Source organism: Trichoplusia ni, chromosome 7 (genome assembly GCF_003590095.1).
Source record: "Trichoplusia ni isolate ovarian cell line Hi5 chromosome 7, tn1, whole genome shotgun sequence".
Taxonomy (NCBI): Eukaryota; Metazoa; Arthropoda; class Insecta; order Lepidoptera; family Noctuidae; genus Trichoplusia; species Trichoplusia ni.
In genome coordinates, this window is record NC_039484.1 from 14,269,805 (window position 1) to 14,297,645 (window position 27,841).

Below are 27,841 nucleotides of genomic sequence, written 5' to 3' on the forward strand. Positions count from 1 at the left end.
CCAGTATCTAAGTACCGCTGGGACACGAGACCGAGCGGTGTTCACTTGATATCAAACAACATACCGGCAAGAGTTGACTGCTAATCAATTAAATGTCACGGTTTTATAGAAAATACCTAATTATGCATTTGGTTACGTTTGTTATTTAATGCTCTAAACGCCAAACGAAGAAGAATTGAAAGAAATCGACCTCGAATAGAAGAGGTCAAGGGTGGGCCGCGGATAGTGGGTCTGGCGGGCGTCATCGCGTCAGCGTGAACTTTGTGAACCGATAACGAAACTGCGTGCGCGAGGAGGCCTCGGAGACCACACTTACACCAGAAACTAGCCCAAATGATGCTCATCTGTCAATATCAATTCAAATTGTGTAAAAACTCATAAGTATTCATCGGATGACCGCACGGAGAAAAGGTCAATCGCAGACACAGAGCGTTGACTCTCCACCTCCAACGGTTTTTTTAAACAAAACATCTTCATTAGCAATATATATTTTGTCAAATAAATAATTTGCAAATTAAAAATTTCAATTCATTGGCTCTAATTTGTATTCTATTAGAATTTGTAATTTTATTTTTACTCTGTTGCAATATTAGAATAGTTATATTTTATTATGCACTACACGCTCAAAGATTTGTAGGCCTTATTATTTAAATAACGTAAGTTAGACTTGCAGATGAGGATATTCACCCGAGACAATAAATAACCTGAACGAGTTCGTCGTTACTTACTTCAGCCATGGTTACACAAGAAGAGCCGGCAGATGAATCGCGGCATTGTCGCGAATTATGTACGAGTATTGAACGAAAAATGCATAACATTCGTGAGTTACTCAAGCGGGCAGTCATACAATGTCAACTCAATTTGCTGTAGCAGCCTCCATTCAGACAGTTGTCGGTCTGTCGAATGTAAAAGTTTAGATAATCTGATGGTTGAAGGTCGCCAGTTTTGAAATTTAATCCCCTCGAGCTTTATAGTAAGTACTGCAGCTCGGTAGAGGGCACATTACAAATATAATTGTGATTTATGTGTGTATTAACGATAACTAAGATATTGTTGACTGCCGTGTCTATAAAAACTCCGATGAAAAGATTAGCGTTTTATTAAAAGGTCGTTAATTGAAGTGATTGATATCGTTGTGTGAGGTAGAGCTTTCGGGAGAGTTTGGGATGTTGCGACAATTTGTCTCACAGTTATGGCTCGTTGTGAACAAATACAAGTGTTTAAACAATTGTTGGCACGAATTGTCGTGTCGGACTCTGAGCACTAACACTTGTGATGAAATCGGCTTTCGTCGAACGCAATTTAAGAAATTATGTTCGACATCATTTCGACAGTCGACTCGTAACTCGATTCTCGTTGGTTTATCGTGGATATATTATGCATTAGATGTTAATGACTTTGTTGATGATGAAAATTAACTATGTTGCCTTTATAAAATTGTTTTATAATCTCATGATTTATTTGTATTGAAAATATTGCTTTATGAATAAATTAAAATGTTAAATTTTATCTAATTTCTGCCTATATCTGTAATTGTGGTGATGTGTGGTCCGTCTAAGACCCAGTGTATTTATTAGACTAGGCTGGTTCTTAACTGTTTGGTATTGCGATATGATAATTAAATCGTTTGTATCGATAACAATATAAATAACAAAGGCTGTTCGGAATTCAAACATTGAGTAATGTCGCGTTGTCAAGAAAACACGATAAGTTTAAAGCAAATTTTTACAAAGCACAGCGTGTCCTTGCCTTCACCATCAATAAGATGTTGAATTCCGATTAAATAATTAGCAATTAATATGGTTTGTTACAAAACGAATGGCTTAACTACCAAACAATATTTCCGTTAACAATGACTTTTAATACTGAGGTTAAATAAGCTATTATGTTGTAGAGTTGGTCATTCAGCACACATTTTATTTCGTTGTTTTATAAGATTGAGTATTGAGCAGGAAATCATTAAATTGGTTTCCAATATCGTATAGGTACTTTGTATCGAGAAACAAGCCTTCTCTACATCACTGTTCTGTCTCTATAGATTGCAGGACGACTGATTTTCTTTAAAAAAAAACAATTTTCAACACGTTAAGGTTCGTTAGTGTCATGTGATACGAAACCCCCTTGTGGAATAATTCTTGAGAGCGAAGCGCGACTTGTAAATATTACAGACTGTAAAAATTATAGAGATTTTTTTTTTATTGCGACCTGTTGTTCCTTTTATTGCCTTAACCGACCACAAAAGTCACTAAAAAGCTCTGAAACTTTATACATTAGTCTAGTACTAATCATTTAACTGTTGTTGTTTTGTTTCAAAAATGCCCGAAATAAAAGTAGTCATTCATATTTCATTACAAAGGAAAAGATACATAAAAAACATAACATGATCTTTTTACAGAACCGAAAAAATAGAATCCAACTAACATTATTATGATACTAACTGTTGCCCGCGACTTCGTCTGCGTGGTTAGAAGATATAAGTTATAATGTAAACCTGCCTTCTATCTATCTATCTGCCTTCTATCTATCTTATAGGATTCAGTCAGCGTTTACAATGTAAGCGCAAAAAATGGGTTTTTTTACGAGCTCACATTAGAAACCTCAAAAATTGTAGCCTATGTGTTATTCTGATGTATAAGCTATATTGTGGTAAAGTTTCATTCAAATCCATTCAGTAGTTTTTACGTGAAAGAGTAATAAACATCCATACATCCATACTTACAAACTTTCGCCTTTATAATAGTAGTAGGATTATAATAGTACCATTGTTTTAACATATACTTTTGGTTGAATGTATATTTTCTAGTGTGTATCGTGTCCTATAAGTGATATGCGTCACAGCGGCGAATAGGTAATTGCTTTTTTCTTTCTTTCTTTCTGTCTTAATATAAAGACTAAGTACAGATAAAGTACTATTACTTTCATAACCTCTTTAGTTTATTTGAACACCGAATTATTTAAATTCTAAGAACGTTTGTCTTCCCCTTCCAAGCACGCTAAAGGCCTCATAAAGTTGCGTTATCAATCGTCGGTAGCAATAACGCACATTAATACGAACCCATACTTGATTTATAATATAAATGGTTTTTAATACTTTATACGTAACTCGAATTCAAGGTAACAAAATGGCGTCCATTTACTGTCAAGTTGGTTATAAATCGCCAATCATTTCGGTAAATCATCGGTGATTTAATTAATTAATATAGGTGTAAGTTAATTAACATTGTATGATGTTCTTATATTGAGAAGCCTTGCTCCATTTGTTAAATGCGTTCTTTTCTATATCAAGTAAAACTTGAATCAATTCTTTGATTTTTCCGCCAAATCTCAGTAATATTTTCAATTTTCAATTCACTTTCCTATAAGAGTTTTTTTTTTCTATAATTTACTAAAGTCTAGTGACATTTTATTGCCAAAATATGACGTCATAGTTAAATCATCTCGTTCAAAAAAACAAGCAAAATCCATGAACACTCGTTTTTCCCATAAATGTGTCGAAGAACTATTTTTAAATTTTATTCATGATGATCATTATTTGACTCATCTGTTGTGCCAACTAAAACTAGGTATTAGTGTAAAGATAAATGGAATAGGAGTTTTAATAATAAGTTAGATAGGCAGACAAATTTTCCGTGAAACAAATAAATTGATATTTTTCAACATGACAGAATTAACTTAATCTTATTATTCTATATCTTATTCATCAGTTACTCACTAGCTCGAAGAATTAGAAAACACATGCCAATATTTAATTATATCAAAAAAACTCCAGTCATATCAATAAATAAGCAATCTTTTTAAATGGGTGTGTTATGGTCGCGGTACGTGGGCGCCAGAATCTCAGCCACTTGTTGAAACTTCGCAGCAAATTAGTATTTCCAAAGGTCATATAAGTGAATTATGTTTATATGTGTGCTTCCAAACTGTTTACAATAATCGAGTACCAAACGATTGGATCATTCACATCATATAAACGTAAATTGTAATGTTAAGTGTGTTAAATGTTCTTGTCAATGTTTTCAAAGCGGGATTTGAAGTAATACGAACAGGCAAAGTAAATAAATACAAGAATGAAAGTATAACGTAAAAAGTTGAAAGTTCTCGTGTTACGACTGACTTCTTAAGCATTAGCATATACATGAATATTCATAACATATTATATTTAAATATCAAACGAATACAAAGGAATTACACCATTCTTTTCATTGACGTGTGAATTGAGAGAGTTGTAATGAGCCTTAAGGGAAGGTAAATATTAGATTACATTAGTAACTAACAGAATACATCTTAATATATATAAATCTCGTGTCACAATGTTTGTCCTCAATGGACTCCTAAACCACTTAACCGATTATAATAAAATTCGCACACCATGTGCATGTCGATCCAACTTGAGAGATAGAATAGTTTAAATCTCAAGTTATAGTCGCAAGTTCTTCTAACCACGCGGACGTTGTGAGACATAGTTGATTTTAATTTACTTATTTACCTAGTATAGATAAATCATTCCGCATTACTAACAGTTGTAACATTCCACACGAACGAACAAACATTGCAAGTTAAATAAAAGCTCATGGAAAATTAAGAAAGCTTTTTTAATAAAGTTACTAGTTTCAGTAGCAATCGAATGAAACCGCAAGACACAGCACGTGCATAATAAAATGAACACGAATATTCTCGAAACAGTTTTCAATCTAATACACACTATTCTAACGATCATAAAGTCAGATTGAAGGTCTAATTTATTTTGTCTGTTAACGAATACGGCTTCCACGAGTAACTTAGTACACAAAATACAGACGCTTTGCTCCATTTGTGTAACAAAAAATCCTTTAGCGGTGTTGAACGACCATTGCCTCCCACACGATAGCACGAGATGTCATTCTACGTTGAAACATGTCAATGGAAATAGACGTATAGTTGCGAGTCGAATATTACCATAAGTAGGCTTCCGCCCTACAATCGAAGGGGTTACGTAAACACGGCGACTGCCGATTAGGAGCTGTGCAATACAAACGTAAGTACTGCACATTTGACTTGATTTGTGTTCGGAATAACAAATACTCGAAACCGGTAGCCCATTCAGACCACTCGGCTAATTATTATTGTGAAACTAAAAAGTTAACTTGCTACTGTACATGTTTGAAAATCTTCTTTTTTGGCTTCAATTTTTATCTTTTTGAGATACCTGACATCTTTTAACTCAATATAGAGTCATAAATCAAACTTTACGTAACATAGTTAAAGGCTTTGAATTTTCTGATAAAATTATCAAAATAAAATTTAAGGGTTAAAGATTTTTAGTTCTCAATTATAGTAAAACAAATACTAACATACTAGAACAGAACACGCTTCACTGAACATCTACACGGCGCTAGTCATGCGTTACACGTGAATTGTTAACTTCTACTTAAAAGTGATGATAAATAAATGGGACATTCCTAATAGGATGTTAGCAATCAAGAAGGCATTACATTCGATAACAGTGGTTTTATAACTTGTAACACGATTATACAAGTAAAGTAAGTGGTTTACTAAACAATAAACACATAATTGAAACCTACGATTATGGTTACATAGGTTCCTAGTTTTACGTAAGACATAGAGATGTGCTATCTGTTGATGTATTATTGCAGATTGAACACGAAGGAAAAATCCAAACAATTAGTCGTTACTAGAGTGGGACCGTTTTATTACAAGTCTAGGAAATCATCGAGATATCATATGTGTATTAGATCACGAGGCCTACCTACTAATGTATACTGGTTTTTTTGCAAGCGGGATGGCGTTATATACGGTATAGAGCGCCGTCTGTCTCTTAAAACTGCAGTAACTTCCTCACTTCACAGTTTGCTGATAAGCTGTACGCAGTTTTTAATTCATGTAATTACGTAAGTTGAGAGATATTCGAAAGTTATAATACAATAAGTCTGTTAAAACTTAGTGTGGTGGCAAATTAATGAACAAAGAAAGCTTTTACGATTACAATTTATAGACTTAATTAAGAATACATGTCATGGAGGTTTAACAAAATATTTTAGGATTAAATGCCCTATGCAAATGCAACAAATGATTTCGATGTGCCCTCGAAACAAGTCCAAATTATGAAGTTATCATCCCGATTTAGAAAGAGAATTGTAAGTGCTCATAAAGAAAGTTCCCTTTGTTTTTGTGGGAATATTTTTCTGTTATGTTAAGTGAATTCCGGCTGACTTGATATCTAGTATTTATCCTATTTTTAAAGACTATGCAGTTAGCCTGAACGCGGGCTTTACCAGACTTGTTAGCCATAGTTTACGAGCTCCAGCAGCGTCTTATAGAGCCGTTCGAATACCTAGGTACGTTAAAATCTTTAGTCTAAATTCTTGATAGTATTTGTTCGTCTCTAAAATATGCAAGTCTCGGTCATTAATCTTTATATCTGCTTATAACATTTTGTCATGCCTGAGGAAATAAAGTGAGTTTATTATTGCGCAGGCTTTCATTTGAGTATTTTTCTACTACGTAATTTAATCACTAAGAAATGAAACAGGGAGAGAGCTAAGCTCAAAAAATTAAAAGCATTTTGAAAATTCTCTATCTCTGCAAAGGTAGACACTAGACATACACCTAAACATTAAAAAACGTTGTTAGTGAGTAGGCTGTAAGTGGTAAGATCCATCGACTCTATCTTTTTCACGATTTATATTTAAATTGAAGTTTGTACTTCAATCTATTTTCATTAAAAAACAGACTGAAGATCAAAACGCTGCTATTTATATCAAATAAGTTATTTTTTTCATGTTAGTTATAGTATAGCACTTTTTAAAGGTCAAATTACATTGGAGAGCACCTAGTTTCTCCACCCCTCAACGCTTCCTAAGTGTTTCTGCTGCGAGAGAAGAAACGTCAATCTCCCCAACAGCACGCTGTTTGTGAAACTCAAAATATGCATCATAATAGTCTCTCCATGCTAGTGTCATCTGACACACGCGTGCACGCATGCGCAAGTATCTGGTATGTTTAACAACGTGCATGAGCCAACATGAGAATGTGCTGCCTAAACGGTGTGACGGATGGCTATATATAATACTTATTACTTTCGCAATCTAATTCTAATTATGATCATAATTTGTTTTTAAAATAATTGAAGGAGTTATTAACTTTTTAGTGTCTATAAATGTGTTTATTGTGTACTTAACTGTTATCTCAGATCATTGTAACAATATTTTTTATAGATAATGCAAGGTGGGAATTACCGTATAATATAATAAAGCTGAAGTATTCAGCGTTATTGCCTGCTAAAAGCTGGTTTCCGAGCTTTCAGGAACTTCTTAACTAACTTAATTTCAGGAACTAAGCTGTTTCTAATTTATTAAATATTTTTGACTTGTGTAGACCTGCTAGGATAAGTATAAGGTTTGTCGCATAGGTTGCGAACAACAACAGCTGCAGGAACGCGGGCAAAACCATAGGCCTCATGTAATCTCATAAGCGTGCTATGTAAAAACCCTACTTAATATTATGGTCATTATGAAAAAGGTCAGAACGGTTTGTGTGACTACATCCCTATAAGTCTATAGTAAGGTATTGTATATTTCTTATTTTGCTGACAATGTTACAACATATCTAATGATATAATACTTATACGTTAAGCCTAATGTAGAAGTTCAACGTGTTTGTGTGATTAAGATGCATCTAGGTTAGCAAGTATGGATGTCCTAATTATTAAATAAACATATGTCAGAGGCACAAGCTGACATTAACTGCGATTGGAATTAACATTTTAGTAACATACACTTTTGTTATCTCGGATATGGTCAAGCCAGTTGTGTCGAGTTTGATACAATAAAATATAATAATATATCCTTGTCAAGACAAGTGTCCTTGTTATAGATAGAAACTGTCGACAACATCGAAGTACGCCCAGACCTCTTCCTGTATCAACGTATTGACATTGACATTTAAGCGGTGTGGCGCTGCTCGCTGGAGCCGCACGGCGCGCGCTGCTCCGCCAACATGCGCCAACATGTACCCGCGAGGGAGGCGCGCTTTAAAGGCCGCTTGCACTCAAAACTCTTTGTATAATATATGTATTTTTAGACCAGCAAAGTTCATCTACTGCATGCCATACATTCGCCCGATTAGCGTCCTTGGCCGGCCGAGTGTCCCTTCGAGAACGGAGATGCGATGCGACAGGCTGCATATCGAATCCATTCATTAGGTACTCGAGTGGAGATGGCAGGCAGCGTTAATTGCGTGAAGCACCGTAAGTAGTGGTGTAAGGTTGCACATATGATATACACACGCCGCTAAACAGTGCTCGTATCGTAGATATTAGAAGTCGTAATTAGCGTTAGAATAGCAACAATACCGGTGTGTGACCTTGATCTCGTTTCGAACGCAAGCTGCGCTATCGTCCACCTGTTTGTACTCGGAGCTTAGAAGGAACCGCCCAACAACATATCGTTCTAGAAAGGCTAACAAGGCAGGTAAATTACGAATACTTTAGCGTTCAGCTGAAATTCTACAAGTAAATTAGTGTCTTTGCACTCAAACACTGAAACTTTATAAACGGTAAACAGTCAGTGTTAGTGTTTATGTTTAGGCGTTAGTAATTTACACAATAATTTGCCATTCATTACAGAATGTAATAAGACCAATTTATCTGAATATTTGCGATCGCAGTGGATGTTTCAACACCGCAGCTCGAGGCGGGCGCGTCTGTCCGCCGCTCCGCCTTACCAAGTGTTGCCAGAAGAACTCTACATCGGCTCGGCTCGGTATAAATCTTGCATACATCATTATAAAGTCAGATTAGTATTAGGTATTATCGGCCACCGCTTGACGCTGTTGTTGCGTTAATTTTATATAAGTTGTTCGTTTCGGCAAGAGCCGTAGAATGTCAACAAATAAATAATATAATTTCGTGAATTTTCCTTAATGAAGATGCGTGATTAAGCAAACATATGACATGTGTTAAGTAAATAAGTACAATATCGATAAATAATTATAATTGATAATCGATATGATTGATTATCAGGTAATAGTTCTGTAATTAGAACCAACATTTTCGCTGTCGAATGTTAATGACATATATACAATATTTAAAGTTTAATGTCCACAATTGTGTGCACAGTAAAATACGGTAGAGGAAGTGAATGTGGCCATGATGTTGTGCACGTTACTTCAAACTACAGCCGCAGGTGCCAACTATAAGTGGTACGAATTACAGAAAAATGTAATGAAACGACACGACAAGCGTATTGTCGCGAGAAAATGTGGAAAGTACACCACTTTCTGCACGCATCTTGTGTACAGAAGCCTAGTACACTTAACTTTGTCATAGACTAATCATGCGAACATAAATTTACTTGTTAGTAAAGTTTTAAAACGACTACACAACCCATAGGCTTTTGAGATTCGATCGTTTTTTTTTTTCAAGCAAGTGGTATGTTTTGTGCTGTACACGTTGTGGTTGTTTTTAAAAGATAAATCTCTAACTTTATATAATCAACACTTTTTACTTTCGCATTGATAATATTAGTATGGATAGTAATTATCAAGACTTAAATTTTATCTACGTACGGTAAAATCAGGATCTTGACTAAGTATACCTAAGTTCGAATAATGCTTATACTCTATCTATCACTTTAATTAATAAAATAGTAGAGACGGGTATCATGAAAATGGACAAATATTGAGTTTTAAGAGTCAAAGTACATTAAAGTGCTCTTATAAACAAGCGCTTCTTATGCATAGCAGATAGGTATGTGTAAATAAACACCAAATTAAGAATTTGCAAAGAGGATGTTTATTCAATTTTAGATGAATGGGATCTAATCTTATGTATTAAGATTAAAACTGGTTTTATATTTGTCATTTTGTTTGTTATGAGATCAGAACGTGTCGCTATAAAACATACCTACATGTATAAAACAGGTATATTATGTATAAATTTAAATCTAGCGGTATAGATGAATTTTATTATACAATTTAATACCATTAAATTAATTTATGCTGTAACTGTAAACTTTGTGCAGGACTGAATTTAAAATAAATATTTCCAACTATATTTTTAGATAATTATTTATTAACGGTAAAATAACATTTTAAGAAACCATTTACCATTACCATTTAGATTTAAATAATCATTTATGGCTCAAAAGAATTCCTTTATTTTCCTTTTTTTATATTATGAGATCGGTTATTAAATTGTTTTATTTTACTATTAAAGAGACCGGTCTCTATTTGCTGTGCAGCTGTGCTCTCCCATTTTTCTCATATAACGAGAAAGAATACTAATGCGATATGTTTTTAGAGGACACTAAGTATCCTATAATCTTTTTGGCAGTGTTTTACTAAAACCTCATTTGGTTGGATTTGCATATATATTCTAATTTTAGTGGCAAGCCCTACAATAAATTTTCAAGTTTCTGACTACCTGCAACTGGTGCAAGTTTTAAGAGTAACGGTAAAACTGTGTTATAATCTACCTTTATATAACTTGAGTAAATCTTTTTAAAAGTTTTTAGTTTGTCCCTAGATACAGAACCAGAAATTGTGATAATAATCGGATATGACTTTTTATTACCCAGATTTATCAAGTGGCTAGGTTTATAAAGATTGATCAAATCTTATGGGTTCGCTCAAGTAAACTTCAGTGAAAAAGATTTTTCCAGTGAGCTTTAATTATTCAGTCAAAAAGCAAAACATATTTTTGACAGCCTGACGGTTTAAGACTAGACGTGATTGTGATCAAAGGCGAAATCAAAACCCTTCTCTCCTTTTTATTAAAAGAGTTTATGATTCAAGAAATGTCTTCGTTATTAAGGTAAATGTATACATGAACTTTTTAATCCGAATTCGTTGTCTTATTTTGAGCTTGAAACTTTTTCAAAAAAATTCTCAGTCTAAACTAGGAACGTAGCAACAGAATTAAGTGGAAATATATAAGCTCCAGTACTCTATAGATATTACAAAAAAGCTAGCTCTATTTTACAACAGAAGCATACAGTGCAATCAGAATACAGGCAACACCGAAATGTAAATAGTACGTATCAAAATTGGTTTAGGACTTTATAAAGAAACATATAAATGTACACGAATCCCGAAAATATGACACATTTAGTTTAGGTAGCCATTTAAAAATAAATTTTAGGTTTAGTAGTCGATTCGCCCAAATGTAACTCACCTGAATCGGGCAAAAAGACTACTTTTAATTTTGAATATTTTTTCGGGACAGACTCGCCCGAGAAAATTTAGCAGCGGGCGAATCCGGTACTCCAAAATTTTGTAATGCACTATTTAAAGAGTTTGAGTTAAATTCGGGAGAACCGACTACTAACCCTTTAAAGGGAAATGAGTTTATCAATATTCTTACATATTTCTAAGTAGGAGGAACCTTAAGTAAGTTAAAACAGCCGCAGAGTGATAAATCTACTTTGGTATTGATTTTAAAGTGTTATCTATAGTATTGCCAATAGGCACACATAAAAACTTCTGCGTCTGGTTGTTAGTTGCGTAAAAATATTAATAAGAACACAAGTCGTGTGTCGTCATGTTACAAAGTTTCGTCTGAGTTTTGATTTTCAATAAATAAATACATGTATAAATAAAAAAATTACGATTTGTCCATATAGCCGGGTGGTTTGTACCCCGTAGTACCTAATCCTATTTAAGTTAATATCTAAAGTAATACGAGTGTGTTACGAAATATTTAATGTAGAACTTAATGGATAATGAAATTAATATTGATTTTAATATCTAGACTACTTAACACAGGACAGTTATTTAGTTACGCACTGGGTAGCATTACTGTCTGCAAAAAACGTAACTTAAGTAAGTAACACAAATATCTTCTGTACAAATAGTAGATATGATTAGTGAGGCTTTCTCCAAATGAGTATTATGCCATACAATATACCGAAGTAAATAGATTCGTTTTAATTAATTATAATGTTCTGCGTTATTCGATATTATATCACCAAACATTTCAAAACTGGGCCGTAGTATTTCATTGATATCGCGTTCACGCCGCGCCGATACCTATAGTCGTCGTACTTGACAACTTTGTGCACAAAAGCTTGCGCGCTTACTCTTGCTAAACGAGGGACGACGGTCGAGTACTCGACTATCACATAATACCTTCAGCGGATCTAACCAATTTACCAAAACAAAAGGCTGTTCATTGATTTACTGTAACTTCACGTGTTATTTCAAACTGTTATGAAAGAACTTGCCAATGCAGGTTCATGTGGTCAGTGTTAAGAAAAATATGCGTTAAACTTCTTACGCGATATAACGTACTAGGTATTTAATCATCGTTTCAGTCAGTGTTTTCGGCGTTAATTTCATAATAGGTAAAGTGTAAGAGTTTTTTCAATAGTGAAGTTGTGAGGGTAGTCACTGACCTGTTTCTTACTGAAGATCTGGAGGCAAGGGTAAGGTTCCTTTGAGGCAATCTTGGCAAAGCAGAGGGCGCAGGCGCCGGCGCCGGCGCGGGCGGCGAGGTGCGGGGCAGGCGGCCGCCCGCCGCCGCCGCGCTCGCCAGCAGCACCACCATCCACCACCTGGTCATCACGAGATCACGGTTCGCACAAGACGCGCGACTCACGCTCCGGAACGTACTGTCACGGCGGTCACTCGCCGACTCACGGCGTCGCACGCGCACGCAACGACGTTCACTTTTGTTGTTCTCGTGGTAGTGGCGTACTGCCCCACTCCGATGAAAGTGGGCTTTCACTGGAGCCTGCGGCCGCGCCGCCGCAACTGCGCGGCCGCGCTGACCAGCCCTCGTCTGCCATCACGCCTCTAACGTCGTACTTATGGCTACTTCTGCTGAAAATGCTGAATCAATATGGACTTAACAAAAAATTCTACCCGAAGTGTAAGTACTTCGGGTAGAAGCTAGCTGAAAAAAAGCTTAATAAAAAATATATATCTTCAACCATATAAAAGACTTCAACGAATGAGAATCGATTTGCACGTGTTGTTTTTGGCTTATATTGAGATGAGAAAGAGTATTAACTTGCTTAGTAATTCACTCTTCTAAAATTGACGGTCGTCTACTATTACAAATGTAATCAAATCTTGACATTAAGCACTTTTGAAGTCATCATTATATTGTACGTTATACTTACTCCTCTAAGTCAATTGATAAGTACAATGTTCGAACTTTCTTTTGACAAGTAATCATTACAGAATAACGAATCTTAAGCTTCGGAATGCACTTCGAACAAAAGCAAAATATTATGTTCATTTAATACAGCCTGCTAGCGACATCTATCGGAAACAGTTTACAAGATTCAAGGTTCAGAACATTTTACAATTCACATTATTTTGACACTTTGAGTTCATAGAATTATTAAATGTTACTGTATTTGGACGTTTTATAATATTACCGTTTATTAAATTTTTATTTCGCAATCTTGGTCTTGGGGTAAAAATCATTAAAAAATATAAGTTATAAGTTGCGTAGGTACGACATGCAATATACTCATCTGTAATCATGTCATAATCAAATTAAATAAACCTTTACCTATGTTATGGCCGAATGAGTGCGAATTAAAATTGTTAGCGTCTATTAAACTAATTCAGAAAAAGATTTTATATGTTTTGGTTAATATAGGCATAAACAGCGTTGCCAGGCGTCCGGACAAAGCCGGACATATTTAGGCTTTTTGATTGCATGTCCGGCTAAAATAAACGGTGTCCGTCTTGTCGCCTTTTTTTAGGCTTTTTACGATAAGTAAAACAATGAAATTATTATTTTTTTAGTTAAAAATGTCTTATTTGATCATAAATGTTTAATTATCTAGAATTTAATTTTATTGTGCAACTCAAAGAGAAAATGTTTTTGTTTGTTTTATATTTTAACTTAAAGAAAAGTATAATTTGTGTCTTTCTTATTATTTAAGAAAAATTCAAATATGTTGATAAATGTGTAAGTATCAAGAATTTAATATTCACTGATGACTATTTTACTTTTGACTGATTATTAATAAAGTACCTATCTAAGACTGATTTATTATTCGATTTTATTTATTATTGCAATAGAAATAACAAGATTTATGATAATAATCAAAAAGACTGGATTTTACACCTAAATCCTCAATAATATAGGGTGTCCGGCTTTTTAACCAAATATCCGGCCAAACTGGCTGGTCTGTCCGGCTATTAGGTTTGGCGACCTGGCAACGCTAGGCATAAAGCTTTATTTTTTTCGTAAAATTTTCAAAGTTGGTTTAGTGGGTACACACAAACAAACAATAAACATATTTTACATTTTGTAAAACACTTAGCGGCTAAAAAGACCACAACACCCGTTATTTTTTACAGATGATGATGCTCCAGTAGTTTAACATTGAAAATACGTCATCATCTGTAAAAAATAACTATCTGGTTTTAATGGTTCCTGAGGTTCAGCCTGTGAACAGGTGAAAGACGGACTGACAGCAGAGCCTCTGTAAAAGGGGTTCCATTTCTAGCCTTTGGGTACGGATCCCAAAAGTAATTCTTAAAAAAGTCTGCTACGATTTCAATTGAATTATGTTAAAGTTATCAATAACGCCGTGTCTAAACTAAGCTTTTGTTAATGCATGTTTTGCTATCTTGTATGTATGTGTACTTACTTTGTTTTTTTTTATTCAGTTTAAGTACTTATAGCATTTACATTAGGGCGAATATTATTTTATTGCAATAAGTTTGACGGCGCATTGCTTAAATTGGAGGTTTTAGCTAAGATTGGTAATAAATGTTGTAACCTCCTTCATGAAACCTTTAATTTTTATATTCGTGTTGGTATGTTGGCAAATGCCAAAATGCCAGTATTATTGCTGGATGTTTAAGTTAAGGTTTTAGTTACATTCAGATTAAGAAAAGACTTATTATTAAGATGTATTAAGCGGTCGTGGATATCTGGATTGTATGAACCAACTAGATAATGTGTTATGGTTATGAATAATATGAATGGACGGGGGCACATCTTCATATTATTATATCCGTCGGCGGCTCTAGTGTCAAGATAGCCGACATCGGGATAGGGTATGCAATTATACACTCGACCACGCCTCATTATCGTTCATTCCTAGCCGAACCATCATTCTTTAAATTGCCCGCCCATCACCACAAAATCCCAAGCATACTAATTATCTAATTAATGAATACAATGCAGTATTCCTAATATTCACGCTATCAAAACCACGATCGCTAAATAACTTCCAATAATTACTCTCTTTAATATTATCACTATCACTTTAATAATCAATTAGTCTCATGACATCTTGAACTTTATAATAACCCCACTGGCCACTATTATAATGTAGAATAACATTAATGATAGACCACTTTTATATAATTTGTTTCTTTAAAAATGTAGAGAAATTTCAGAAATGATTGACAAGTCGCTAATGATTTTTTTCTGCTATTATGTACCTACAGTTAAATAAAGATTAAACGATTTTTTTTTAAATACTTGAAATAAATACGTTTTATTAAATACTTCTCGTGACGGATGAGACAAGTAATGCGCAAAGTGACGTCAGTCATTACTTTCGATTTCAATATGCGCAGCAAATGCAGTATTGATTATTTGTCCAAGCCTCCACCCTTTTCTGCGTTCCTAGCCATATTTTCAGTCCGTAGGCAACATAACGGAGGCCTATTCTCTGAACAAAACAACGCACGAACTACAGCTTTGAAACATTTTAGCTTTTATGTCAAACTTCTTAGAGCTATTTACAAGACTGCTTGTCCCTCAAGCGAAATCGATCATAAAAAACAATAAAGCGCCTTTTATACAAAATACGATCTATTTATCGTTCCATGCGACGAGGAAAATATCGAGCTGAAAAACAGTGAAAAGTAAAACTTCTAAGCAATCAAATTCAAAAGATACATTTTTTTTCTGCAAATCGACGCTACTGAAAAACACCCTAAAATAAAACGAGTCACGAAACTAAATTAAAAACGAATTTACCCTGTAGGGTGAACCGTGAACCATGAATCTTGAACTTTTTTGCGCTTATTAAGAATCACTGCTGTAATTCCATGGTGTACAATAAAGAATATTCTAATTCTAAATAGCGAAACCCGTAAATCTATTTCCCTTAGCCTGTATCACACTTGAACGGCTTTTATTTTTTGCAGAGACGTTGCGAAATTTAAAGAAACTTCAAATGAACCCCGTGTCAGCAATCGCGCAGTCAAAATACATTTCTGAAACAGTTCTGGTAACAGAATATGACCTTTGCAAATGCCCTGTATAAGCCTCTCCACATGTCTGCGGTCCTAGTACCGCATGGTCTGTGAAGACCATCCCGCGACGGTGAATTTCTGCTGGGATGTTAGCCTTTTCTCTTGAACTTCTTGGACACTTTTACCATACACATTTTACTTACATTTTATATCATTGTCAAAGCATCAATCATATCCTGAAAATGTTCGAAAAGTTCATTTAACATTAGTTTTTGCATTGGTACCTAACTCAAGCAGCTATTCCTATTTTTGTTTCGCAAACCATTTTTCCAAGACGAATGGTTAGATGATGGTTGTCGTTGATCTTCTTAGGCAAGGAGGCTCCCCGCAACCAAGTTATGTTACTAGGACATCAGAGGAGTATGGAGTTTATGAGCCGTACGTTTCCGTTATCTTTCTATACGTTACGTTTTATAACTTCTGCTTGCTAGACAATGTTGACACGATCTTCAGTGCTAAAAGCAACTATTTACTAATGAAGATTTATTTACTAATCCTTTTTATTATATGTACAGCATATTCTTTCATGCTTATAAATATGTTTATTATAATGGTAAAGAATCATTTGATCGGACACTTGCCGTGACGGACGGTGCAACGTGCAAGGAATGCGCAGAGTGACGTCACCCCACTTTCACTTTTGATGTGCGCATGCAGTATTTATTGATCACTCATTGGATTAGGTGCTGGTTCTGTGCTCCTAGTCCCTTTTCAGGCTCTATATAAAAATTATCAGCAGTCAATGCAAAGCAAAAGGTTCGTTCCATTTCAAAAAGTTTTTGAAGTGAAACTTCGGTGTTGGAGAAAAAAATTTCGTCACGCTTCACTCTTTTTTACTTTTACTAATCTAGTAAGAAGTATGAATATGAGCAAAACCCGTGCTTCGAGTGAGGTCAAGGCACCATCTTTATTTTTTGGAAAAGAGGTTGACAATGGTTTTTTTGGAAGATCATTATTATATCTCTTTTTATAATGCTTGGGTGTGGTAGTTTGTATTTATTTTTCTAAAATATTTAAAATCAATCAATCTCAGTACCTAGTAATAAGATAAAATTTAACTCTATTTAACCAATTTCTGTGGAGTTGCATATAGTAAGTAATTAAGGTCATAAAGAAGTTTCACAATAATAAAAACGTCTTTGTTGTTGGACAACGTCCCAGAGAGTCAACGTGTATTTCAGTTACAGCAACAAAAATTAATCAATCGTAATTTGACGCCTTGGAAAGGAACTTGTAGCGTCTTAGCTTCCGCGTTTTGGTCAGAATTTAGTTACAATGAGTTACAAACAAGGCATTACCTTGCATTTATCAAAGTATGATTTTTCTAGATGGGTAGAGGTTGGCTTTTTGAGCTTAAAAAACGTTAAATAACAGATCCAACGCCTCTAGTCGGGTGATATTCCCATAGAGAAGGAGATGAACTCAATGGGTTACAACCGAAAATGTTAGGCTGTCTTTAAAAAGTTATAAAACTGCTCTTCCGTGGCGTTAACAAATCCTTGATCCATCGTATATCTATGTATAGCCATATAAAAATAAATCTATATCATATCTACATATATATATCTAGCTCGTGGCTGTGCTATAACCGCATAAGTGATTCGATCACAGGTTAAGCTATGCTTGACGCGGTTGGTCCGTAGATGGGTGACCATCTTTGTCATAGCGAGTTCCTCCGTGTTTCGGAAGGCACGTTAAATTGTGGATCCCTGCTTGTTATTCTTACATCTTTGACCGTCGTTACAGGTAGTCAGAAGCTTGAAAAGTCTAACCAAGGGGTGTCGTGTTGCCCAGGTAACTGGGTTGAGGAGGTCAGATAGGCAGTCGCTCCTTGTAAAACACAGGTACTCAGCTGAAACCGGTTGGACTGGTAGCCGACCCCAACATGGTTGGGTAAAGGCTAGGCCGATGATGATCTATATAAAAATAGGTCTATGTAGAAGCATACATTCGCAGGAAAACTTGTGGCGAGCTATTTGTGATTAGCGACACAACAACATATGATGGCCCATCCCTTACGTATGTTTAAAAAATTTGCGGGCTCAACCTTTCTTTAGCCCTTTGTAAGAGCATCAAACGATTTTTGGACTTGCTTTAGACGTGCTTTCGTTAATCTACGGTGGAAAAAGCGCGTTCCTCGTTTACCACCATGTGCTATGGTCTTTATGAGATGCGGAGAGCTATATCGATCCACCCCACAGGCCGTAACCCTCTGTGACACGTTCGTGCGATCGCAATACATTACGAAGCCTGCAGCTCTGATATTAACAGTGTGCCGTCATCGCCGGCAATGTATCGCGACTTGGACTTTACCTTATTCTCGCTTCATAGAAATCATCTGCAGTTTGAAGGACTTCTTTTGATATAACTTTAATTACGTGCTCTTTAGGCTTTTACGTCTATCCAGTGTTCTATCGGGTTTTAAGTCGTAGTATTTAATTAAAAAGATAATTCTATAAATTACTTAAAAGTTCCTAAATAGATACTTTTTTTAAGAGGTTTTCAAGAACAGTACCTTTATACCTTAAGGCAAATTGCCTTCAGATATAATAATAATATCGTTGTGTCCAATTTTCAACGTTCTAGCTATTTTACGTTTAATTTGGGTGATAATATCATTAGCCTGAACTGTACGTCTGTCTAACCCGCTAAGGCGTAGAAAGAGCGAAGACACAATTACTCGGAGTCAGGCAACTTTGGCTACTTCCACGAAGGAGATCAGCTCTGCAATGTCATAGCCAAAGCCGTGTAGGAAGAAATCGATAAGGCTAACAAGGATTCATCTAAGGCTCATTACAACGTTGTTATTGAAGTCGTCAATACCAAAGTGGGAGTACCAGAATACGACAAAACAAAAGTCGGACCTTATGACTTATGACAGCTCATGTAACCTAGTTAATTTAGTTTTAGATTATTCTTAGCACTTATCACTTCTTTTGTGAATGCTGGTTAACCAGTAATTGGCGACTGTGTAAGTCTTAGACATAATTATCAAAATACATAAGCATTACTGTACACAGAAGCTGTTGGTAAACCTATATAAATAAATAAATAAATGACAGAGAAATCAATTGGGCCAAATGCTCTCGATTTCCTCAAATCTCATGGGCTGTTCTTATTAAACTCATTCTATAAGAAATAGCTCCACAAGAGAGCTGGCTAAGACCCGATAATGTGTCCAAGTAGGAGATTGACTTTATCGATATATTTGAAAGTCTTACTTTATTAGTTTCTTGCGATGATGGTCATAGAGCAGAGGTCACGCGCCATTACACTGATGATCGCGAATCTGAATTGCTCAAAGTAGGTGCGACTCAAGTCCTCAAAGAACTGGAAGGGGTTCAAGGGCGTCGCCAGCCGATGGCGCAGGGGGGGGCAAGTTGACTTTACTTACTACAATTCATACTTTTCTCATTCTCTATGAATGAGAAAAGTAGGTATGAATTGTAGGTATTCTGTGACAGTACAGAGTCCAATGTGTAAAGCTACAGGAGCACGAGCTCTTGACTATGCAATAAAAAACTTGTAAATAAGTTATAATAATATTTATTAGAAAATAGAATAAAAAGGAGTTTGAATTTGAATAAGTGTACAGCGTACAGCGTATTTTGTTTAATTATCAGATTTTAATATTATAATGGTCGTTGTTTGTTTATTTAGGTTAATTAAAATATAATTTTCGGGGATTCATTGTAAACTTCTCGACCACTTTATTATTAAAATCTTGTAAGTTCCATGTATAAGTTTTCGGTGCACACTCATCATGGCCAAACCATTGAGGCGATTTTCACTCATAGTGCTTCTTAGCCAGGTTTTTAGTCTCCTGAGGCTGCTAAACGATCGCTCTACCGTACACGTCGTGCATGGAAGAGCGATCAAAATTTTTAACGCTTTTTCCGTGTCGGGAAAGAAGGTTTTTGCTTCTTTTAGGATATCAACAACCGTTTGATCTGTTGAGTTTGGTTTATTATACCAGAATTGCTGCCAAAGCTCGATTCAATTCAATTTTTATGTTTGGTAAATTATAAAACTGAGCAATAGTTTCGCAAGTTTCTGTGAGATTTTCGACTGACATCGTTTGCATTTGTGCGGGGTGTAATTTAGATAAAGCAAATGATGGAGTATTTTCTTCAGCAAAGCGTGTTTCAAGCGATGTAATAACGGAGTCCAAGTATGGTATTATTAATGATCTTTTCCAGAATTCTGAAGGGCTTTCTGCTGGGTGATTGCTTCGATGACGTTGTTTCCCAACAATGCGCGGCATTGAAGTGATATCCTCCTCCAGGCCGGATATCGGATATCGGAAATTAATAGTTATTTTTTTAGCATTTTAGAATGAGAAACTGTCTAAACCGCATGGAAGAGGGTAGCACTTTTGTATCTGATCCGACGTAGACGACAAGGAAACACCGGCCCCATTGTACATCCACCCCGTGTTCTATTTAACCATTTTTTTATAAGTATCATTCGCTATAAATATTTTACATAATACCTATCAGTGTTTCTTTGTTTATTTTATTTAGCGTAATGTGTAAACGCATTACGCTAAATAAAATATTCAATTTTTCATAATCTATAATTTTTACCAAAACATATTACAATAACGGCTCAAGATTGTTTCGTCGGTCTTGACTCTCATGTTACTGATGTTACACTGTTTATATTGCATTCGTGTGATTCGCTACGCACACATAGACAATGACGCACTCTTTTACCTAAACTTGAGCGCAATCATTTTGTGAAATGGCTCTTAAGAGTGGAATGGTGAATTCATTCGAGTTTCAACGCATGGGAATGATTGTTCAAGGCTTGAACTTCAAGCGAATCTAGTCAAATACTTAGGACTTTGGTTGCGTGATATTTGGCAAGTTTTTTAGAATCTCTAGGGGGGGGCAGCTGCCCCTTCCTGCCCCCCCTTGGCGACGCCCTTGAAGGGGTTATTTAACTTCGTCTTCAATGCACAAATACCGGAGGCGCAGAGTGGCACTTCGGTAGTCTGGTTACTCAAAAAGGGTGATAAAACCATCCATCATATTACTCCTGAGACAGGAAGCCATTTTTAATTTATTTTCCTGAATTGACACGAATCAAAATCGAATCATCGCATGGGGGAGGATCGAGCAGCTAAAAGAGCGTATCTGGGTCAACCAACAGGACGCAGACCTGTTGGTCGCCCCAGGTACCGCTGGCGGGATATGGTGGAAGCGGACTTACGTGAAATCCATGCCAACAATTGGCAGGATACAGGAAAAAGTTTAAGCACCGTAAACCACATATACGGTTCGGCAGATTATACAAAAAGTAATTATAATTAGCTGTGTTTAACGTTTGTGGACTACGAGAACGCCTTCGACGCCATAAAACCAGTTCTGGATGCTCTACAGCAATTCGTGAATGCTACGTGAGATGTTGAGATGACGATGAGATGGTGATGTACGCAGTCGCCAGCAAATACCTTGTAATAAAAATAACATCGGGATAAGGCAAAGTACACTAACTTGTAAGTTTAATGAGTATTTTTGTTATTTGGCTTCCGCGCACGGATCCTTTAGGGCTGCGAGTGCGTCTGACCAGCTTTTACTGCAACATTCTTAGCAAGTAATATTTTAAAAAAATACCTATTTATTTTTATATGTACCTACCTACCGTCAATGTGATCTTTAAGTGAACTCCAGGCACTCCTTTAAGAGTTTACAAGCATTTACGAAGAACGGTTCAAAAATATATTTTGAACTAGCTATTGCTCGCGACTTTGTCCGCGTGGTTAGCAGATATAACTTATAGCCCTGTTTTTTCCACATTTATCATTGCATCTTCGCTCCTATTATTCGCAGCGTGATGATATATAGCCTAAAACCTTCCTCAATGAATGGTCTATTCAACACAAAAAGGTCATGGCCCAAAATCCGACCCGGTTCAAAAATCTTTTTGTACAAACACGAAAATGGTGGTAAATAATGCCGGTATAACCTACTTTTCATTATATGTAAAAAAAAAAATATGGAGTGATCGTTCAGAAGACCCCTAAAAATTGGATATTAATTAGCTGCACAAGCGGTTTCGCCCATCTGTAAATTATTTTATCCCATGTCAACATGACATTAGGATAAAAAGTATAGGTACTATGTTGGTCTCCAAATCTAATATGTATATCTCTACAATACAATTTAATCAAAATCGGTTCAGTGGCTTAGACTTGAAAATGAAACAAACAGACTTACTTTGCTCTTGTTTTGTTAAATAAAAATATGATCATCACACTCATCATAAAGCAAACGAGTTTGCTACGGTCAGATAAATAACACGTATATTGCTGTCTCTGTCTTACCCGAGTTACTAACCATGTTCCCCATCAGCCACAATAATGCGCCAGTTACCCGCCATATTTCATTTCTGTACGCTGTAGGTATATTTTTCACACTAAATGGGCCATGACCTTTGTTTGAATTTTTATTTTGAATTTTTCAATTTGAACCAGTAGTTCCTGAGGTAAGCGCGCTCAAACAAACAAAGAAACAAACAAACTGTTCAGCTTTATACATTAGTATAGATTTAAAAAAAAATGTGTATTGACTTTCGCAATAAGCTGTCTGTGGGTAAAAAAATTATGAAGAATAATGTATCATTGTAAAACAAAAGTATTTCTTATAGATTTTGTACATAGAAAGTGAAAAGTGCATTTGGTGTATGTAATAATATCATGCGAATTGCTGAAAAAATGGTCCCAAATCTATTTCCAAATCTCAAATAGTCAATTTTTTCCAAGCTCCTTTTATTGACCTACAGTTGTTTTATTTCGGACTATTCGGTTGACCTGACAAGAAGAAAATTTAAAACTAAAAATGGAACAAATTAAAATTAAATTCTTTCTTGTATTCACCATCCCTTGTGAAAAGCAAAATGACAAACAGGTGCTGGTAGCGAACAGTGTCTCATCAATTTTAAATCGCGCACTTCTACTTTCGGTAATGGTGAATTACTGTTTCTCTTTACTCTGAAAGTCGTCATACTAGAATAAATAGAAACTCTGTACTGAAAAGATGTTAAATCTAATCAATTTGATGTATATTGAACGAAATCGTTGCTGTTTTCAGTGTGTTATAATTAGATGCAATGAAAAGCGAGATAAAAATATGTTTCAGTCATCTGCTGCCAACTGGGTTAAGGTGCATCGAAACTGACGATTGTATAAAAAAAGTTATTAAGAATAAAGCACTTAACTATTTGGAATTGACTAAGAAATTTTCGAAAGGATATATCAAGATACAGGTTGATTCAAGCGAAAATATAATGAATACATTGGTTATTATTGAAAACAGTTAATTAAGCAATTATAATATTTATTAAAATAACTTTCAATAGACTTTACATAAAATATGCACATGGGGTAATTTATCAAGTAGCAATAAAATATATGAGATATCACTTTTTATATAAACACACAATAGGCACAATATCGGCATGTAGGCTAGACTTTCGGGCAAGTCGTCTTCCGCAGGTAGTTTTTGCCCGACGGCAGGGGCACTACGGTGATGCCTTGGGGAAACACTTTAGGTATCATATCTTCAGGCACGGTCGGCAGCACCATGCAGTCATCCCCAACCTGAAACATTTTATACATATTTTATTTAGAGTAATCAAACGTTCATGACATACATATTACCATGAACAGTGGTCTGCCTTTTTGCCAGTTACTACGCTCGGATAAAGTCTTGCACGTATTTTATGTGTATGTTAAGTTGTGCACTATTAGTCTTCAGTATATGTATGTGTAGTCTACACATACATAGTATGTGATTTCTAAAGGCCTGATCTAGATTTAATTAAGCGGTTATCCATAACCATACACAACTACGATTGCCCCTAGCTATATTTATATTGCAAAATAAGTCTGTCTATGAACATATCACCATAATTCAGGATAGTCATTATTAATCCGAAATGTAATTTACTATATCCAATGCGGTCGAAAACGAATGTGATTCCCCGTGGATTCTGGGGTCTGATCAAACCTGATCCTGATACCTTATCCCACTTTGTGATGACATCTTTACTATCGCTTCGTGTATACTGGGCACGTTAAACGATAGCACGTTAAATTAATTTTAAAGAGTGCCCATATAGACGTGTGGCAATAGAAAACGGCGTTACAAGCAATCTGTTTTCCAGTGCTTGGACGATTACAGAGCAAACATATAAACGTATATTTTTCGCAATCCAGGTGTCAAGCAGACGGGGTCGAATCGAAAACCAATTTAAGGATTAAAAATAGAGAGAAGATTATTATGTTAATTTTCTATAGAATCTTGTTTGAGCAAGCGTAGCGAAAGAGTAAAAAGAGCATTGGTGGCTACCTTAGGCTTAACGTAAACAACATAAATTAAAAATGTTTTAAACAAATTGGTAATTTTTGATTGTGTAAATATAGACGCGATGTTTAATTGCGCGAGCATACACAGATTTTGAGACAAAACTTGTAAACGAAAAAAGATAGATGGGAACGCACCTTCCAATCCACTGGAGTGGCCACTTTGGCTTTGTCAGTCAACTGCAGAGAGTCCAATACGCGCAAGATTTCACTGTAAATTAAAACAAGGTGTCATTAATAAAAAGAAATAACTTACAGCCACTTAACTCGAAAGTTGGAACTTTTTTAATAAGTGGAATTAAAAAGAATAGAGGCACAGGTACCCTGCGAGGGCTTGAAATGAATAACATTTTTTAAATATCATTCTGTTTACTTCACAAGTTAGAGATATTAAACACTAGGAAATAGTGGGTTTAATGATGTTGGATCAAATCTACTCTTATTTGAGATAAGCATCTTGCATATACTTCCAAGATACGTCTAGTTTACAGATACATGCGTTTTTAGCAGAGACGTATTTATTTACGTATATATTTGGCCAATCGCCAAATCGCCATGCTAAATAAGTATTTAGTGCATTGTACATTGCCCTTACAATAATAGATAATACCTGATACCAGCTCAGGTTTGTAACTTCAAAAGTTGTAATTATGTTGATTACTAATTGGTAACACAAATGTAGGTCATAAACAGTAAATAGTTTGATGAACCAGTCAAGGCGCTTATCAGGCTAAATCTAATGGCACTTTTTAATAAAAAAAACTGTAAATTTAGGATAAAAATTCAAACCGAAATAATTACTATATTAATTGCTTCGAAACGATTTTTCATTAATAACATAAAAACGTGCTAAGTTGATGTATAAGAAATATTAATTCAATATTTGTACAGATGTTTAACATACATACAGTTCCAAAATTAAAAACATTTCGTTCTTCCTATTCGGCAAGTCATTTTGTTAACATATGCTAGGTTGACAGAAGTACATCCTATTGTCGAAAGAAAGACGTCTTGAAAGATAAATATTATCAGAAACGTAGTGATAACATGTTACATGTCACGGGTAATCTTCCGTAAAACAATGGAATCTTGTTTCAAAACACTTCAACAGTTTTATTGTCACGATTGGTTGAGTTATAAGCACGACGCACTGTTATGTAGCACCGATAACTGGAATTCTCTATTTACCACGCGGTAGTTAGAAACTCGGTCAATCGTGATATTCTACATGTATAATAAAATCCTGTAAAGCATAATATTTTTACCAGAATAAATAAGACTTGTTTTATGGCACCATAACCCATTTAAAGTTAAGGTTTTGAATTACGAGAAGAGTTTATATTTTTAAATCATTTGATTAATTTCTAATCTTGCAGATTTCATAAATTTAAATGCTATGATAATACATATCTCATATAAGCATACCTCAACATAATAGCTCCCTATTATGTTGAGGTATGCTTATATGAGATTTATTTATTGTTAGATCCACTTTTACTAATATTTATTAATGAATCAGTCTCCAACAAAGTCTGTACACACCGCAGACATAACATTAAGTTACTGATAATATTGAACATAATGAAAGTATTGCTACATATTTCAGTTTGAAGGTTACGTTACAAGGGTCCTATGACAGTCTTCTTACAAATAAAAAATATGATAAATCTGTAAAACTTACTCAAAGTTTCTGCCAGTAGTGGCTGGGTACAGGAATGACAGTCTGAACTTTTTAGTAGGGTCTATGATGAACACAGCACGGGCAGTCAACGGCATACCGGTGGTGTCCAGCTCATCCTTGTCCACCATACACAACTTTGAAGCAATCTCTCTGTTCTTATCTTCAATAATTGGATAAGGGAACTTTTCATCCTCATTGCAACCTATAAAAAAAACAAAATGTTTAAATTGAAATGGCAACTGAAGCAGGGTTATTTCTCCCAACCACTCATTAGTTACAAATATGTTGACTAACATTATATATCAGTTTAGTATCACTCAAATGGATAAGGGTCCCCGTAAGGTTCTGCAGTCTATTCATCTTTATCTCTGTTTTTCACCAGGAACATTTACAAGATATAATTTAAATTTTCATATCTGATGTCTATAAAAATTTAAATCAAGGTTTAGCAATGGTTGGTATACTTGGTATACTCAAAAGTGATAGGAATCTTTTCTTTTGAGTATTTTCTTCTTTCCCTTATAGCATTTTAATAATTCTAAAGAGTTGCATGCGTCTGGTTTATTGTACTTTTGTTTTTAAGTTACTAACTTAAGTGTCTACCTAATTGTACCTGTGTCATATTTATATACAATGCCAATTTACCTGCATAGCTTTGGATGTCCTTACACCATTCCACATGAGAAGAAATGCTGTCACAAGACAGGCCGATCACTTTGGTGTTACGCTTGTTGAACTCTGGCAGCAGTGCAAGCACTCTAGCCAACTCTGTAGTACATACTGGGGTAAAATCTGATGGGTGGGAGAACAAGATGCCCCATCTGAAAGTAATTGTTTCGAGCTAAAGAAACAGTAAAATACCTATATTATACATATTTTTTTTATTTCCGGCAGTGAGAATCAACGAAATCATTTTTGCAATAAACTTTTTAGTTGATGCCGTTGGTGCATAACACTTATTTGCCAAATTTGTTTTACAAACGCAAACAACATAAAACGCGTACTGTAACTTCGAAAAGACTTACGATGTTCCAAGATAATCGTGGAGATTTAACTGTCCAGCCGTGGTATCTGCAGTGAAATTCGGAAAAACATCTCCTAATAACAGCATTTTCAGGTTAAGTAAATATTATGAGATTCAAAATGAGACAGTTGAATGAATTCAAATAACCAAATAAAATCCTTATAATATTCCCGTGGAACAATCAAGACGAATTCACAACAAAAAATTGTGAACGCGATACAAATTTGGAATTTAATTTTTCTTTTTAATTTCCCGCCAGCTGTCCACGACAGTTGAACAAGTCTCAAAAACCGGCCAGCCAGCACAACACTGTTTCGACGACACAGAATACAATTAATATATTGGCAACAAGAGCCAAAGTCTGGCGCATGTTGATTGTTTCTCGATGGCATTCCAATAACATAGTGTTGTAAATCATGCCATCGTGAATCGATGTTTTCTTGAAGACTAGCTTCATAATCATCGTCTTCATCAATCATAAATTCATCCTTTTTACTGCAGATTACGAATAATATATTATTATATTATATTATAA

The 27,841-nt window shown here is 35.2% G+C and overlaps 2 protein-coding genes across 2 annotated transcripts in view; both read right to left on the minus strand.

Annotated features, from left to right (window-relative positions):
• Positions 1-12,782, minus strand: part of LOC113496045 (angiopoietin-related protein 2-like) — an 88,314-nt gene extending 75,532 nt beyond the window's left edge. Inside the window, exon 1 of the mRNA XM_026875109.1 lies at positions 12,390-12,782. Within this exon, the coding sequence (XP_026730910.1) occupies positions 12,390-12,556 (167 nt within the window). The 5' untranslated portion in view covers positions 12,557-12,782. The remainder of the gene's footprint in view (positions 1-12,389) is intronic.
• Positions 12,783-23,556: 10,774 nt separating this feature from the next.
• Positions 23,557-27,633, minus strand: LOC113495619 (peroxiredoxin-6). The gene is made up of 5 exons (XM_026874443.1): positions 27,308-27,633; positions 26,928-27,103; positions 26,283-26,484; positions 24,740-24,812; positions 23,557-23,836 (listed from the first exon to the last, which is right to left on the minus strand). Exons 1-5 carry the CDS (start codon positions 27,391-27,393, stop codon positions 23,702-23,704), a joined length of 672 nt encoding a protein of 223 aa, XP_026730244.1. The 5' UTR covers positions 27,394-27,633; the 3' UTR covers positions 23,557-23,701.
• Between the last annotated feature and the right edge of the window lie 208 nt (positions 27,634-27,841).

What these genes read in the sequence shown, in the direction of transcription:
- LOC113495619 (XM_026874443.1), bottom strand. Translation starts at nt 27,393, where the DNA reads ATGCTGTTATTAGGAGATGTTTTTCCGAATTTCACTGCAGATACCACG. An exon ending in ACTACTGGCAGAAACTTTGA is followed by an intron (nt 24,813 to 26,282) that starts GTAAGTTTTACA and finishes TTTAATTTACAG; the next exon opens with TGAAATCTTGCGCGTATTGG. An exon ending in CCACTCCAGTGGATTGGAAG is followed by an intron (nt 23,837 to 24,739) that starts GTGCGTTCCCAT and finishes AAAATGTTTCAG; the next exon opens with GTTGGGGATGACTGCATGGT.